General features: G+C 42.3%; 1 protein-coding gene across 1 annotated transcript in view; it reads left to right on the forward strand.

The window, feature by feature from the left end:
• Positions 1-9,182, forward strand: part of RHPN2 (rhophilin Rho GTPase binding protein 2) — a 57,746-nt gene extending 48,564 nt beyond the window's left edge. Inside the window, exons 10-15 of the mRNA XM_053271514.1 lie at positions 46-165; positions 1,624-1,818; positions 2,714-2,790; positions 3,381-3,527; positions 5,611-5,766; positions 6,986-9,182. Coding sequence (XP_053127489.1) covers positions 46-165; positions 1,624-1,818; positions 2,714-2,790; positions 3,381-3,527; positions 5,611-5,766; positions 6,986-7,240 — 950 coding nt within the window. The 3' untranslated portion in view covers positions 7,241-9,182. The remainder of the gene's footprint in view (positions 1-45; positions 166-1,623; positions 1,819-2,713; positions 2,791-3,380; positions 3,528-5,610; positions 5,767-6,985) is intronic.
• Positions 9,183-16,733: the final 7,551 nt, after the last annotated feature.

The following is a 16,733-nucleotide window of genomic DNA, read 5'->3' on the forward strand; positions in this document are numbered from 1 at the left end:
AAATACTTAATCTCTCTTTCATTTGCATTTATTACACCCTTCCAGTACGTCAAAATGATGATGAAGACCAACAGGAAAAGGCCTTCTCTCAGCTGTATGACCACATGCCAGAAGGGGTGAAGCCCTTAGCTGTTTTAAGGGACAGAGGTCAGCGCAGACAACTTGGTAAGGACAAACTCCCAATTATTGCCTCGGCATAGGCATTATGCCAGCCATGGTTTGCAGCACCAACCATGGCTGAGAACCCAAGCCATGGTTTGAGTTTCCAAGCATACAGGCAAACCATGGTTTAGAGATTCTTCTCTGCTTTTATTGTTCAATTTCCTCATCAGTTCAATTTCTACAGTGCACGGGCCTCTGGAGGGAGAATAGCAGCCATAATTATGGTCCATCAAACTCCACGCCAAACTAGTCAGCCAAGGTTTGGTGTGATGCTAAGGTTTGGTATGATCTCTGCGTGTGTAGCTGCTAGAAGAGTCATGCAGAAGTGTTAGAATATAGTTCTTGAGGATATTGTGAAGCATAATATCTATAACATAGATAACTCAGTCTAGAATTCTGCTTGAAGGAGCTCAGTTCTGAGATAGGAATAAATTATATTAACATGTATACTTCAGTTTGAATTTTGGATTGTGGAGAGGGAAAGTGAGGGAAAAGGGCAGGGTTAAGATCCCTTTACCTGAAGACCTCAGTTTGAATACATACTTCTTCATGAGCAATAAAGCTGACTGAGAACCTTGCTTGCTTTTATTTCATTATAGATTACTAGTTTAAAATGGAGCTATACCTTAATTCAGCCTTGACAAATTCCAGGTGTCTGAGAGTCATGGTGCCTAGGAATTTAACCTAGAGTCTAGGATATTCAGATTTTGTCAAGTGTCCATTGTGTGGCTCCTAAATTTTGGGGCTAGCTCTAAGATCCAAATAAAATTGGTCAAGGCCTGGCTTAATTACTTTATGGCACTGCCTTTGCTCCCCTTTCACTTAATCCCCTCTTCACTGGATTGTTATCTAAAATTGGCCCCCTCACCTCACTTTTATATGTGAACAGAGCAGCTGTGGGGACAACCAACATGGCTGCCGTTGTCATGTCCTTGGGGTTCTGATGGAACTTCTGTGAATATACAAATAATATATTTCAGGGGAAACTTGTGAATCATACTGGTCCCCATTTTTGTAAATGGTTCTGTAGGAGTGCAGGCAGTGATGGAGGGAGCTCTAGAGCCTCATATGCAGCAAAGCTCCTGATGCTGCCTGTAGCAAAGAGAGCTCCATAAACACAGCAGCTGTTTACTTTCCAAACCTGGGCTTGTGTATTGGCTTGCTGGGTTATGGCTAATAAACCGGACTCTTAAATTGGAAGAACCAGTCCTTCTGCCCAAACTGGTACAATCCATTGGCTTTGCATGAGGTCCCTTGGAGCTTCTTAGTAATCTAAGCAAGATTCATACAAGGATTGTAGAGCTGTACAATTGGTCATTTCTCCCTGGAAAAGGAAATATTTGAAGACTTTTGACAGGGCTAATCTTTCATTGATGTAACGTAAGGGGGAAAAGAAACTTCAAGGTAGCAATCTTTCCTTCCCCCCACCTTTAATGGACTCTCCCCTTTTGGCTTCTTCAGGAAAAGCCCACTTGCAAAGAGCGGTTGTTTATCATGAAGAAGCCCTCTGGGTCTGTGGGTTATGCAGAAAGCTTCGAAATATAGAGAACCTCCAGGAGATTCTGTCTGTTGCACACAAGCGATCCCTTGTCAAATATTCGCAGCAGGAACAGGAAGATGACTTCTTGAGTTTGGTGCAGGCTCCTGACATCCTTCGTAAGTTTGCTTGCTTGCTTGCTTGCTTTTCTTATGCTTGCTCAGAACTTCCTTTCAGTTACAGAAGTTCTACAGGCAAACCCTTGCAACAGGAATGAAAGAAAAGACAACCAATTAATGTTGAAACATCATTTCACACAACAGAAAAAGAAACGTGGATGTAGATGTTTCTTAATAGCATGGACATGAATAGCACCTGAGCACCTGTGTGTACACACAGACGATAGAGATCCAGAGCTGAAGGAACCAAACACATGTATCCTTAATACAGGGAGGTGCATCTCGATGGCTGGGGTGTATGGTGCTTCTCTTCTGGGGTTTGGATATGTACAAAAATTGCATCCAAGTCTTGGAAAACAAATCCTGTTCTTAAGTGTACTTCACAGATTGGCATGCCCCAGAAGCAAATCCCCTGCATGAATAAATGAGAGCTTTATCAATAGCAATAGTCCCTATTGCTGGGACTATTATAGCCCTGGTGGCATAGTGGTAAAACTGCCGCCCTGTAACCAGAAGGTTACAAGTTCGATCCTGACCAGGGGCTCAAGGTTGACTCAGCCTTCCATCCTTCCGAGGTCGGTAAAATGAGTACCCAGAAATGTTGGGGACAATATGCTAAATCATTGTAAACCGCTTAGAGAGCTCCGGCTATAGAGCGGTATATAAATGTAAGTGCTATTGCTATTGCTATCAATAGCAATAGTGGCCAGTGGAAATGAATAGGCAACCAGTGAATTTATGGAATTATATTTGAGCAAGGCAAATTCTGGAACTAACAAGGAATAAAAAGTATAGCCAACTTAACCTGCGGATTGGGTCTTCGTTCATGTACTGTAAGCTTGAGTGTAAGGTTTTAAGCTTGTGGCATTTCAATTTTTGTTTGGTTTTGTTACAGCTAAGACAGACCATAAAACAGAAATGATTGGTCCTGTGTTCTCCAAGGTGAAAGTCAAAGACTTCTTTGAAAGGCTGGTATGTAAGAAGCTCTATTGCCTGTTGTAATATTTGCTTGTGTGCCATTCCGAGTTCTCGGTTACCCCTGCTAACTGAGCAGTTAGCATCTTTTTAAAGTGGTGATTCTCTTTACTTGGTGAAGTGGTGATTCTCTGGAGGAGAGAAACTGGCCCTATCCATCCCCAGCACAACATACCTTGAACCTCTAGAAACCTAGAGGTTTCTGGATGGATGGTGGATGGATGGATGGATCTTGAAAGTGAGAATCAAAGCAGTCCTGACAATGTTGAAGGTGAATTTAGGCTTCACATCAAAGTGCCTATACCAGGGTTCTCAAACATGGGTGCTCAGATGTTTTTGGACTACAACTCCTATCATTCCCGGCCCCAGTGGCTAAAGGCTCAAAAGGCCGCTGCCAATCAATGTAGACAATACTGAGCTAGATGGACCAAAGGTCGGACTCCGTATAAGGCAGCTTCCTATGTTCCTCTGAGGTTCGGTGTGGTGTCTGAACCAGCCCTATAAGAGAGAGACCTTTGGCCACTTGATTTATAAATGAGCAGATTGCCGTGAGGGTACTTTAACCTACGACTCTGTCTCTCTTCCAGGGCCCACTGACCGTGTTTTCAGCAAAGCAGAGGTGGACTGCCCCTCGCACAGTTCGTTTCCACACTGAAGCTGAGGGTCTGGGATTTACGCTGAAAGAAGGCCCACCTGTGCATGTCCACGGTCTCGACCCAGTTTGTTCTGCAGCAGTAAGTTGGCTTCTTCTGTCGTTTGCTTCCCCTCATTCTTCCGTGGCTCTGCCGGAGAGCTTAGCTGCTTGCCATGACCTTCCAAATCTGTTCAGAGGGTAAAATGTTACTTTCAGTGAAGAATTTGGGGTTGAACATTAACAAAAGTGAGGCAGCAGCAGCATCACACAGAATGCATTTGAAATGAAAATATACTGTAATTAGTGGACGAGAATCCCATTTCCTCTATTGGCTTAGGCAAGGTTTTGTGTGTTCGGTTTCAAGCCCCCTCCCCTCCTGCTTGGGTCTAGTAAAGTGTGATTTTTGTATTAGCTGAATACATAAAATGAGCTTATGTGTAAAGCTTGCTGGGATTCCGCTGGCTCTTACAATCGGTAAAATTTAGAATTATACAGTAGAACCACTACCACTATGAATACTTGCATGCTGCTTTTCAAGGAAAATGCTCAAAGCAGTTTACTTGGGAAAATAAATAATGAATAAGTGATTCCCTGCCCTCAGATAGCTCACAAACTAAAAGGAAATGTAAGGTTAGACACCATGTAAGGACCATGGGAGGGATGCAGTTCTGGGGTTAGATAAAGACAGCTGCTCTTCCCCTGCTGCTAATAATAATAATAATTTAAAAAAAAGTTGTTGTTGCAGATTATTATTATTTGTTAAACAATTATATTCCACTCTTCCTCCAAGGAGCCTAGAGCAGTATACATAATAATGTATGTTCTCGCAACAACCCTGTGAGGTCGGTTAGGCTGAGAGAAGTGTTTTGCTCAGTCACCCAGTGAGTGTCATGGCTGAATGGGGATTTGAACTTGGGTCTCCCTGGCCCTAGTCTAACACTCTAGCCCCGGGATAGACAACCATTGACACCCTAACTGTTGCTGAACTGCAGCTCCCATCATTTCCAGCCACAATTTATAGTGGCTGATGAGGATGATGGGAGTTGTGGTTCAGCAACAGCAGAAGTGCCAAAGGTTGCCTACCCCTGCTCTAATCACTACACCACACTGGATCTCTTTAAGATATAAAAGAAACACCACTGTAAAAGGTGCCGCTTTGCTCATTTAGCGGGCAATTCTGTATCCGTGTGCCTTATTTACATTTTTGTAGATGATGAGCAATACACGGACTAGTTAGTCTTGACGAAGCACCATGGAAATCAATGAGACAAGTTCATCATGACTAATGGATGTCCATTAGTTTTCAGTGGGACTTTGTCATGACTTTAGCCTGAATGCTGTCCCGTGAAATAAAAGAACAGTAGTGTGGTAAATGTGAATGCAACTATTCACATATAGCTTGACATGCAAGAATATGAATATGACAAATATTTATATACTGCTTTTCAATGGAAGTTCCCAAAGCGGTTTGATTAAGTGCCATCAAGTCAGTGTCGACTCTTAGCAACCACATAGATAGATTCTCTCCAGGATGATGATCTGTCTTCAACTTGACCTTCAAGGTCTCTCCGTGGTGCCTTCATTGCTGTTGTAATCGAGTCCATCCACCTGGCTGCTGGTCTTCCTCTCTTCTCTTTCCTTAAACTTTCCCCAGCATCATGGACTTCTCCAGGGAGCTGGGTCTTTGCATAATGTGTCTGAAGTATGATAGTTTGAGCCTGGTCATTTGTGCTTTGAGTGAAAATTCTGGATTGATTTGTTCTGTGATCCATTTGTTTGTTTTCCTGGCTGTCCATGGTATCCTCAAAAGTCTTCTCCAACACCAAAATTCAAAAGTGTCAATACTTTTTCTGTCTTGCGTTTTCAAAGTCCAGCTTTCACATCCATTGAGTGTCACGGGAAAAACCATAAACATTCAATCAAACAAATATGATGGCTCCTTGTCCCCAAAGGGCTCACAATCTGAAAAAGAAACATAAGACAGACACCAGTAACAGCCACTGGGGGAATGCAATACTGGGGCTGGATAGGGCCAGTTGCTCTCCCCCTGTTAAGTAAAACGAATCGCCACTTTAAAAAGACGTCTCTTTGTTCAGTTAGCAGGGGGAATAGGGAAGGAAACTGGGATGCAAAGGTTTGTAGAAACCCCTGGTGACACTGAAATGCATTCTGTTAACTTGCAGCTGGCAGGATTGAAAGAAGGCGATTGTGTTGTTTCTGTCGGAGACCTGGAGTGCAAATGGCTGGGAGCGAACGCGGTCTTAGAAAAGTTCAAAAGCCTGAGAGAGCAGGAGATTGAAATCCAGGTGATCAGCTGTCAGGAGTCAACTGCTTCCATGGTAAGTAAAGAGAATTGTTGCTTTCAGCTCTGAACAGCATTTAGTTCCAATAATACTTGGTTGATTTATTTGATTGCATTTTTATGCTGCCTTTTGTCTATGACCCCAAGGTGGCTTACAGCAATTAAAACCCAATTCAATAAACAAAAATATGAAAACCGTAAAATTTAACAGACAAAAAATAAATCATCCCTCTCTCCCTGATGTCTCAGGTTGAGGCAGTGGCCAGAGGTGCTTTCTATCAGCTTGGGCTGATGCACCAGCTGTGTTTGTTTCTTGAGATAAACTACCTCCAAGCAGTAGTATATATGCTGGTACTTCCAGACTTGACTACTGCAATGCGCTCTATGTGGGGCTGCCTTTGTACATAGTCTGGAAACTGCAGTTAGGATAGAATGCAGCAGCCAGGTTTGTCTTTGAGTCATCTTGAAGGTGCTCAAACACTGAGCTACAGACCCATCCCCTAAGAGGGATAGCTTACAGCAGAGAGTGCTCACTTGCAGTGACCCATCCAAATGCAAACCAAGGCAGACCCTGCTTAGCAAAGGGGTCAATTGATGTTCACTACCAAAGATCATGTTCTCCACCCCAAGAGATGGAGAGCTCCAGATTTTTGGAAGGTGATAGTGCAGCTGCTTAAGCCAGTGGCTATTGCTACATCTTGTAGCAGAGAATTTCATAAGCTACTTAGGCATAGTGGGAGCAGCTATTGGGCATCAGAATGAAGACTCATCTTTGGACAGCAGGGAAAGAAGCATTTGGACAATTCCACATTGTACCACCAGCTGGAATGGGAGGTGTTCAGATCCTAAGAACCAGGGAAAGTGTTCCATTTTCTCCTGGTCTCCATGCCAACTAGATTACTATGCAAAGATTATTTTACAAAGATGCTGCTAGTGGTAATTGCAGCCATGTGTTTGGGGATTTAACACAGATTGTAAAACTCCTTTCAGAAGTGTCTTGGTAGATCCTGTTACAACCAATGTGTTTTCCCTACGAGCCTTCTTCAGACTTAATAAACAAAATTCTTGATAATTCATTGGCTGAGATTGACCTGCATTCAGTGGGGAATATAATTAATGCAGATGAATGGTGAAGTGTCCTGGAAAATGATTCACACACTGTGTGCTCTTTTGTTGTCTTCCAAACTTGGTGACCCATCATGGATGACTGACTTCTTTTTTTTTTTTTTTTAAATGCTCTTCTCTTCCCCCTGCAGCATAACAAAAGTGCAACTTACTCTGCGGGAATGCAGAAAACGTACTCTTTGATCTGTTTGGCCATGGAGGAAGATAAAACAGACGAGTCCAAAAAAGTGGCTCCTAAACTGTCCTTTTTGAGTTGGGGAACAAAGAATAGGCAGAAAGCAGCCAGCACACTCTGTCTTCCTGCAATCGTCTCTGGAAACTCCCCTAATAAGAAGAAACTTGTGTCTCCCTTTACACTCTTGGGTACAGACAGCTCGTTGTACTAAGGCTTGAAAAGAAGCCTTCTCTGACTGTGTGCCATACATCTGGAATGCAACTGTGTCAATCTGGAGTGACTCCAGTTTTAAGCAACACAGGCTCAAGTCTAGCTGGCACCATGTAATTTTTAAGGATCCTGTACAGTTGGAGAAAGGAGGTCTTGCCGGGAGAGATTTGGGAGTCCACTGCAGAGAACACTACTACTTTACATGGCTACTGGATTCCTCTGAAATTTCTGTATGCGTGTGTGTCCTAATTATTACCTAACTTGTAAAACTATAAACCACATTGTTTCTGGTGTGTGATCTGTGTTATAGTACTGTCACTACGAAGGATTTTTTTTTAAAAATATCAGTTTATAATGCTGTTAATTTACAGCAGTTATCAATGATGGACAGCAATGTAAATGAAAGTAGATTGAAGGGCAGGAAAGATTAGGAAAACAATATATATTTTTTGAGATGGAGGTAACAGAACTGTGGGATTATTTACTTACTGCTTACATTACTGTGATTCCACTGAAGTCAATAGGATTATAAGAGATCAGTAGCTAAGATCTTTCTAATTGAAATATCACTCAATAACCTGGTGAGAGTTAAAAACACTTGGGCCTAGACAACCTCAACAGAGGTTCCACTGATACAGAGGTAGACAAATCTACAACTGAAGAACATAATCACATCACCTAGAGCACCTTTTAAGCCTTAGAGCAAAAGAGCCTTCTCTTTCAATGGTTTCCTTCCACAGCACTATTTAAAGGGTGCCAATTTTGTGGGAAAGGCTATATTCTCAGACCCATTTGTGTGGTTGTGGACTATGAATGCTACAGCCATGGAAAGCATCTCTCACAGTGTTGATGCTGTGACACGTAGAAGGCACACTGATTTAAAATAACACCCCTTTAAACCCTAGAAAAAAGGGTATTGCAATCCTAATATTTCAGAATGAAGCTTCTCCTCGTTTGCTACAGTATCGCTCCTTGCATCTGAAGTGGAACAATAATTATTGTGAAAATGTGAAGGTGGCAATTGGTGGGAGCATTTTAAAACTTTGAATTCTAAGTTGGAGTACATTGAAACTCTAACAGCAAAGTGGATGTGATGGTGATGGGAATAAAGGAGCTTCTCTTGGACCAGATAAGCTCTAATGCTTGCCGGGTTTCATTTTTAAATACAGATATAGTTCAGTTACAATCTAAAAAGGCTGCTTCCCATAGATTTTTTTCCATAGTGCCACCATGTCTAGTATTAAGTCTTGTTCCAAAGAGCTTACAGTTACATTACAAGCTCCTTCCTGAGAGAAATAATTTAGGAATACATCAATGATTTAGGAACTCATCCAACAGGTAATATGGCATTTCTGTGTTTTGTTTTCTTTTTGTAATTGCTGCTGTACTTTCTGTTCATTTTAAAAGTTGCGGGTTGCTAACACAGTAGTGTTAGACTGAAATGTTGTCTACAGGGTAGATCTTATGTTTTTTAAAGTGGATTAAATCCTCACTGCATTTTTCCTGGTGAAGAAACAGGCTTCTAGCTGCAGTAGAGTTGGGATTACCATCTTTGATAGGAAATTCTAGAAAATACGTTTTGGAAAACTATTGGAAGATCTTGAACATCTGCTTTTGGGTATCAACTCTTGTTTCTTTTAAGGATTTTGTGTTTGGGAGGATAGATGTAATATACATTTCTTAAAGTTTAATTTAAATGAGTTTTGCAGCCATCTACTGGTGAGGAGCCATATGTTTTCCATTTGAATAAAACAGGATGAGACAGTAGAAATCTTCTTTACTGTTGACGTTTTATCTAAACTCACTTGACTTTATATTTACCTCTCTGTGAAAGGAAAAATTGTAAACAGCAGATACTCCTTGAGGGATTTTTTGTTGTGCAATATCTGAACTGACATTTTGGAATCAACCCTAATGTGTAATAAAACAAGTGTAGCAAGGCATTCAGTCTCTTTTGGCTCTGTGTGTGGATGTAGATGTTTGTGAGGTTTCTCCTCACAACAACCCTGTGAAGTAGGTTAGGCTGAGAGAGAAGTGACTGGCCCACGGCCACCCAGCTAGTTTCATGGCTGAAAGGGGATTTGAACTCAGGTCTCCCCGGTCCTTGTCCAGCACTGTAACCACTACACCACACTAGCAACCTTCTTCCTGCACAAGAAGTTGTCAAAACCTGCTTCTGAAATGTAATAGAGCGGTGGACAAGGGCTGGAGTGACCCAAGTTCACATCTCTATTCAGTCATGAAACTCACTGGGTGACTCTGTCTCAGTAACCTCTCTCAGCATAATCTATTTCACAGGTTGATGTGCAGATAAACACATACACCGCTCTGGGCTCCTTGGAGAAAGAACAGGACAATCAAGCTTTTTCAAGACTACTGTGATGGGTAATATAGTCTCCAGTTCGTTTTAGCAGGTCAGATCTTTTCCAAAAATGGCTTTGAGTTTTAAAATAGTTAAACTTCTCATATGCAATAAGAGCAGAATGCCACTTCACAAACTCTGAGGACAAAGACTTGGATAGATTAGCCAGTAAGACATTAATTTTATTAGTGGTATGAGCTCTTCCCCTTAATTACTCATATGCCTGGTTTACTTAATCTACTAGAGCAGACAGGCCATTTAAATAATTAACAGGGCAGAGGTCTTGAAACAAATGAATGTATTTAATACACACAAAACGGAAGCATCTTGGTTAGAAAAGATGTGCCAGAGGGAAGGGTTGCTGAATATTTACATAATGTATAGGCAATCAAATCCCAACATAGCCATCACTTATTATCCTATTGCCAAGAGGCCTTGCCAATCCCCCAAATGCAATTTAATAATTAGGATCTGGGTTCTTATTTGTATAAGAGATGTGTAGCGATACCAACTCAGACTTCTATTGTAGTCTGTAGAGGGTAGCTATGGAAATAGACACAAGTTTTGCGTGGTATAGAAATATGTTAAATAAATAATTTTTTATTTTGCATTTAAAGTACAAAACACTACATAATACCCTGTGGTATGTTGGTCTAAGAAGTTTAATCACATCATTGTATAAGCAAGTATTCTCTGTTCATGAGAGCAAAATCTGTTCGAGCCATAGCCAGATGGAGATGTCCCAGGAGCACGCTTTTATTGCTTCACGAGTATTCACATCACTGTTGCTACACAAGAGCTCCAGCCACATCCAAAGGTGGTAGAAATTGTGCAGCAATTTTCATGGGAGTGTGAATATTCTGTCACTGTGTCAAAAATCCTAGACTAAGGATCCTGTACACCAAAAAAGGAACAAAGAAATAATGACCGACATCAAGACTAAATTATTTGTGAGTTGCCGTATTGAAATGAAATACTGTAGTCCTTTAGAATAATTCCTGAGTAGTATTATGGAGTAACTTAGTCTAGATGTCTGCCAATCGCTTTTTCTTGGGATCATTACAAAGGTAACATGATCATTATGGACTCTTTATTGGGTCAAACTATGTGCGATATTAAGCCTCTCTGCCCCTACACATTGGGCATGGTTGAAATTACAGCTCATGTTTTATTGTGAGTTATACAGGGATTTTCATCATTATATCTTCCCGCTTTTAACCAATTTCCAAGGCCATTTAGAACTCTTTCATGGCAATCTTTTACTATCTGACCAGAAAGATGAGACATCCCTAAATGTTGCCAAGTTTTGTTTGAATGCTAATAAAATCTAGCAACAAACATTAGCCCCCGCATAATGAAAGGGGCTCCAATTTACTCTGTATACTGGATCCAACGTGGACAATGTCAGATACAGAATTAACTGTGCTACTGTACTATGTTTCCTTTTCAACCTGTATCGAGTTATCTGCTGGTCGGTGTTACCATATCAGTAAAGACTTATTTGTATGGGGCTTTAACCCTACCCTTCACCATGGTCCCAATCTGGATTGCCTCTTCCATGCATGCTACTCATTAAGGAAAATAAAGCTCCCCCTGGTACCAATGAAAACTTTCCCCCTTTGTTAAACAGCATATGGGAAACCTGATCTAGATTGTGACCATGGAGAGTAGAGTTAAAGCCCTCTATTCCTGCTATGGCCCTGATCCACAAGGGCATGGAATCTGGACACTTAAAAAAAAAAAAAAGTCTGTCAGCCCTCATAAATAGTTTGGCCTTCTCACAGGTTTTAAGTGACCTTTAAAATGTGTTTTGATACAACCGTCACTAGATTAAGGACATGCTAGTCAAATAAGTTTTAGATGACTGATTTATTTGTTCATTTAAAATATTTACACTACTGTTCAGGGTGGCTCTCAACAATAAAACAGATACAATATACGATAAAAGTAATAAAATTTAGCAAATTAAGTAAATAAGTTAAAAGTCAGGTTAAAAACCACAATCAGTATTAAGTTTCAAATTAAAAGTTACTTTAAAAGCTCTCTTTAAGATTGGACGGAAGGCAGTAAAATGACAAGGGTGGGGTTTTTCTTAGATATATCACTTTTCAATCGCCCTTTGTGTGTCCACTTCCTCTGCACAAGAGTGTCAAATGGCATGCAGTAACCTTTGTCTGGGTGGGCCAGGTTATAACCTTTGAGCTCCACAGAAGCATGACTCGGCTGAAAGTTACACCGAATGCCTCCGGCAAGCCAAGGCGTCTGAATTACCAGTTCTGACACTCCTGCACATTTTGACTTGGTAGGACTCCAGGAGCCTTCTGAAAAAGTGACGTTTCCTTGTATGACACTTGAAGCAAGATGATTTACGTCAAGCAAGGCTTCAGGTGTGTAGCCCGGGTGTGGGTGAAAGCTGATGTCACGGCAAGGAACGCGGATTTGCTGAATCGCCACCAAGCCTGGAAACCTGTTTCTGCCTTTGGTTTCATAAAGTTGTCTCTGAGACTTGATGCTTTCAGGCCATCTGATTAAACCAAAGAGAACGAAAGTCTTAATCTGAGTCATCTGCAGAAACCTAATAATGGTTATTTATAACTTGCTTGCCCCTACTAAAGAGAATGGTAATTTGCTTATCCATTTCAAGGGATGCAAAACCAAACCAAGCAAGTACCTTAATATTTAGATAAAATACTTTTCAAGGCAGAGACTAGAATCCATCACGGTGTAACTGGAACCCACCATAGTGTTCCTTCAGCAAATCCCAGAAGTGACATAACCACAGCTTCTCTAAGAACAGGGGTTGTACATGGCAGCACTTCACAATCTGCTTTTGCGAGTTATTTATAAAGCACCCAAGATTTTCTAAGCATCATACATGATCATTAAAAAGCAAAAACTGCACAGGGCTTGCCTGTAGGCATATAATCTGATAAACACAATGCAACAGGAAAAAGGACCTGGGAGGGAAGATGAAGACCAATCAAAACTTTCAAGTTGCATACTTGTGACCAGATGGACAGAGGAAGTGTGACTCTGTTGGTTCTTTAGGACCTCTCAGCAGCTTTTGATACTATCGACCATAGTATCCTTCTGGAACGCCTGAGGGTGTTGGTGGGGGGGCACTGTTTTACAGTGGTTCCGCTCCTACCTCTCAGACTGATTCCAGATGGGGTCGATTGGAGACTGTTGCTCTTCAAAATCTGAGCTTAAGTATGGTGTCCCCCAAGCAGGGCTGGATTAAGGGTAACTGATGCCCTAAGCACAGGCCAACAATGGTGCCCCCCTTGGCCCCCTCCATTGTTGATAGAGACATTAAAACTCAAGCAAATTATTTACTTATACCTTAATATTTATTTATATTTTTAAAAGTTTTCCGCAACAGAAGGAATGATTGAGAAAAATATTTCATCTTCAAGGTCAGGCATCATAACATACGACCACCATTTATGTGAAGCTTTATCAATATTTTGTACTGCTCTTTACAGTAATCTTTTGCAAATCAATGACTTTTTACTTCAGATACATAGTTTAGTAGTTTCTGAAAACATTAGTTGCTCACGAGACAAAGAAAATGTTTTTTTAACGATGCAGAGTAAAGTTGAACACGGCAGATAAAAACAATTACAAAAAATTGACTAAAGTTGATTGTGGCAGTGAAATGCAAGGTGGCAAAAGAAATGCAAGGTGAAAATAAGGGAGGCGAAAAGAGAGTTTGAGGAAAATTTAGCTAAAAGTATCAAGGGGAATAATAAAAACTTCTTTAAATACATCAGAAGCAGGAAACCTGCCAGGGAGGCTGTTACCATTAGATAATGAGGGAGTGAAAAGGATTATTAAGGAGGATATGGAGGTTGCAGAGAAGCTCAATGAGTTCTGTGTGTTCATCTTCACAGCAGAGGATACAGAGCATATACCTGTTCCTGAACCAGACTTTTCAGGGACGGAAGCTAAAGAACTGAGTCAGATAGAAGTGACAAGAGATGATTAAACTGTCTGGAAAATCTGAAAAGTAACAAATCGCCAGGGCCAGATGACATCCATCCAAGAGTCCTCAAAGATCTCAATGTGAATTTGCCGACCTCCTTGTCAAAATATATAACTTATCCCTGCAATCAGGCTCTGTACCAGAGGACTGGAAAGTAGCAAATGTAAAACCGATTATCAAAAAGGGATCCAGGGGCGACCGGGAAAGTACAGGCTGGTTAGCTTAACATCTGTTCCAGGCAAATTGATGGAAAGCACATAGAACAATAGGCTCTGCTGGGGGAGAACCAGCATGGCTTCTGCAAAGGGAAATCTTGCCTCACAAACCTTTTGGAGTTCTTTGAGAGTGTCAGCATGTGTGTGGATCAAGGTGATCCAGTTGACATAGTATACCTGGACTTCCAAAAAGCTTTTGACAAAGTTCCTCATCAACGACTTCTGAGGAAACTTAGCTGTCATGGGATAAGGGGACAAGTACATGTATGGATTGCTAACTGGTTGAAAGACAGGAAACAGAGGGTAGGTATAAACGGAGAGTTTTCACAATGGAGGGAAGTAAGAAGTGGGGTCCCCCAGGGATCTCTACTGAGACCGGTGCTTTTTAATTTATTCATAAATGATCTAGAAGTAGGGGTAAGCAGCGAAGTGGCCAAATTTGCAGATGATACCAAACTCTTTCAGACAGTGAAATCCAAAACGGATTGTGAGGAGCTCTCCAAACTGGGGGAGTGGGCGACAAAATGGCAAATGTGCTTCAATGTTGGCAAGTGTCAAGTGTTGCACATTGGGACGAAAAACCCCAACTTCAAGTATACGCTGATGGGATCTGAGCTGTTGGTGACTGACTAGGAGAGGGATCTTGGGGTCGTGGTGGATAGCTCGTTGAAAGTGTCTACTCAATGTGCGGCAGCTGTGAAAAAGGCCAATTCCATGCTAGGGATCATTAGAAAGGGGATTGAAAATAAAACTGCTAATATTGTAATGCCCTTATGCAAAATGATGGTGCGACCACACCTGGAGTACTGCTTACAATTCTGGTCACCACATCTAAAAAAGGACATTGTAGAACTGGAAAAAGTGTAGAAGAGGACAACCAAGATGATCAGGGGCCTAGAGCACCTTTATTATGAGGCAAGGCTACAACACCTGGGGCTATTTAGTTTAGAAAAAAAGACTGCAGGGAGACATGATAGAGGTCTATAAAATCATGCATGGTGTGGAGAAAGTGGATAGAGAGAAATTCTTCTCCCTCTCACATAACACTAGAACCAGGGGTCGTCCCATGAAATTGATTGCCAGGAAATCTAGGACCAACAAACAGAAGTACTTTTTCACACAATGCATAATCAACTTGTGAAATTCTCTGCCACAAGATGTGGTGACAGCCAACAACCTGGATGGCTTTAAGAGGGGTTTGGATAACTTCATGGAGGAGAGGTCTATCAATGGCTACTAGTCAGAGGGCCATAGGCCAGCTCCAGCTTCAAAGGTAGGATGCCTCTGAGTACCAGTTGCAGGGGAGTAACAGCAGGAGAGAGGAAATGCCCTCAACTCCTGCCTGTAGGCTCCCAGTGGCATCTGGTGGGCCAATGTGTGAAACAGGATGCTGGACTAGATGGGCCTTGGGCCTGATCCAACACTGCTGTTCTTATGTTCAGTGAAAGAGTTACGGGCATGATAGCTAGGGGGAAAACTCTGTGGTGCCCCCCTTCCCTTGATGCCCTAAGGATGTGCTTGTTTTGCATTATGGTTAATCCAGGGCTGCCCCCAAGGCTCCATACTTTCTCCAATGCTCTTTAACATCTACATGAAACCGCTGGGAGAGATCATTAGGGGATTTGGAGCGGGGTGTTATCAGTACGCTGATGACACCCAGATCTACTTCTCCATGTCAACTTCTTCAGAAAATGGCATAACTTCCCTAAATGCTTGAGTAATGTGCTGGATGAGGGAGCATAAACTGAGACTGAATCCAGATAAGACGGAGGTACTTATTGTGCGGGGTCAGTACTCCAGAGATGATTTTGACCTACCTGTTCTGGATGGAGTCACACTTCCCCGAAAGGAACAGGTTCGCAGTCTGGGAGTACTTCTGGATCCACACCTCTCCCTGGTATCTCAGGTTGAGGCAGTGGCCAGAGGGGCTTTCTATCAGCTTCAGCTGATACGCCAGCTGCGTGTTTCTTGAGATGAATGACCTCAGAACAGTGGTACATATGTTGGTAATCTCCAGACTTGACTTTTGCATTGTGCTTTATGTGGGGCTGCCTTTGTACGTAGTCCGGAAGCGGCGGCCAGGTTGGTCTCTGGGCAGGAGCAGAGCCAGCCGAGCGGTGGCCTGCATCCAGCCCCGCTCGGCGGCCCCAATATGCCTGTGTGTGTTACATCACGCGCATGGGGCGTGGCTCGGGCTCTGTAGGAGCTCAGAGAGCCAACTCCCCGCTCCCACGCCCGGGTCTCCGAGAGCCCGGGCGAACCCCTTGCAGGTTATTTCAGGCAGCTCCGACTGCCCAATAGAACGTATTTCCCTTCCTCTCCCTCTCTGGAGGAAGAGAAAGACGTCCTGTTAGGCAGCCGACCCTGCCTGAAATGAAGAGCTGAGAGCCCGTTCCGGCTCTCGGCAGCCCAGGCCACGCCCCGTGGTCTGACTCAGTATAAGGCAGCTTTCTATATTCCTATATACCTTCAATCCAAATCCAAGGGAGATCATATTGACTATGTTAATACTACAGGTTGAGTATCCCTAATCCAGACATCCAAAGTGCTCCAAAATCCAGAAACTGCCACGGCATGCACCCGGTGCACCGACTCCTTGTGGTTGAGCGCCTCGTAACAAGACAAAAAACAAAATGCCTCAGCTCACTCACTCACTCAGGCACTAGAGACTTTAAATAAAACCTAAAAATAAAATAAAGTACAGTGTACAGCAACTTTTCGTGTTTAGACCTGGATCCCATGCCCAAGATATCTCATTACAGTATGCAAATATTCCAAAATCCAGAACACTTCTGGTCCCAAGCAGTTCAGATAAAGGATACTCAACCTGTACTCAGTCCAAGTCTGAAGACTCCTAAAGGTATTTTACATACTTGTCCTTTTGCCAACAATGAAGTGAAAATGAAATGCCTTTTAAAAAAAACACCTGCCA

The sequence above is a fragment of the Hemicordylus capensis genome, chromosome 9 (assembly GCF_027244095.1).
Source record: "Hemicordylus capensis ecotype Gifberg chromosome 9, rHemCap1.1.pri, whole genome shotgun sequence".
NCBI classification, from domain to species: domain Eukaryota; kingdom Metazoa; phylum Chordata; class Lepidosauria; order Squamata; family Cordylidae; genus Hemicordylus; species Hemicordylus capensis.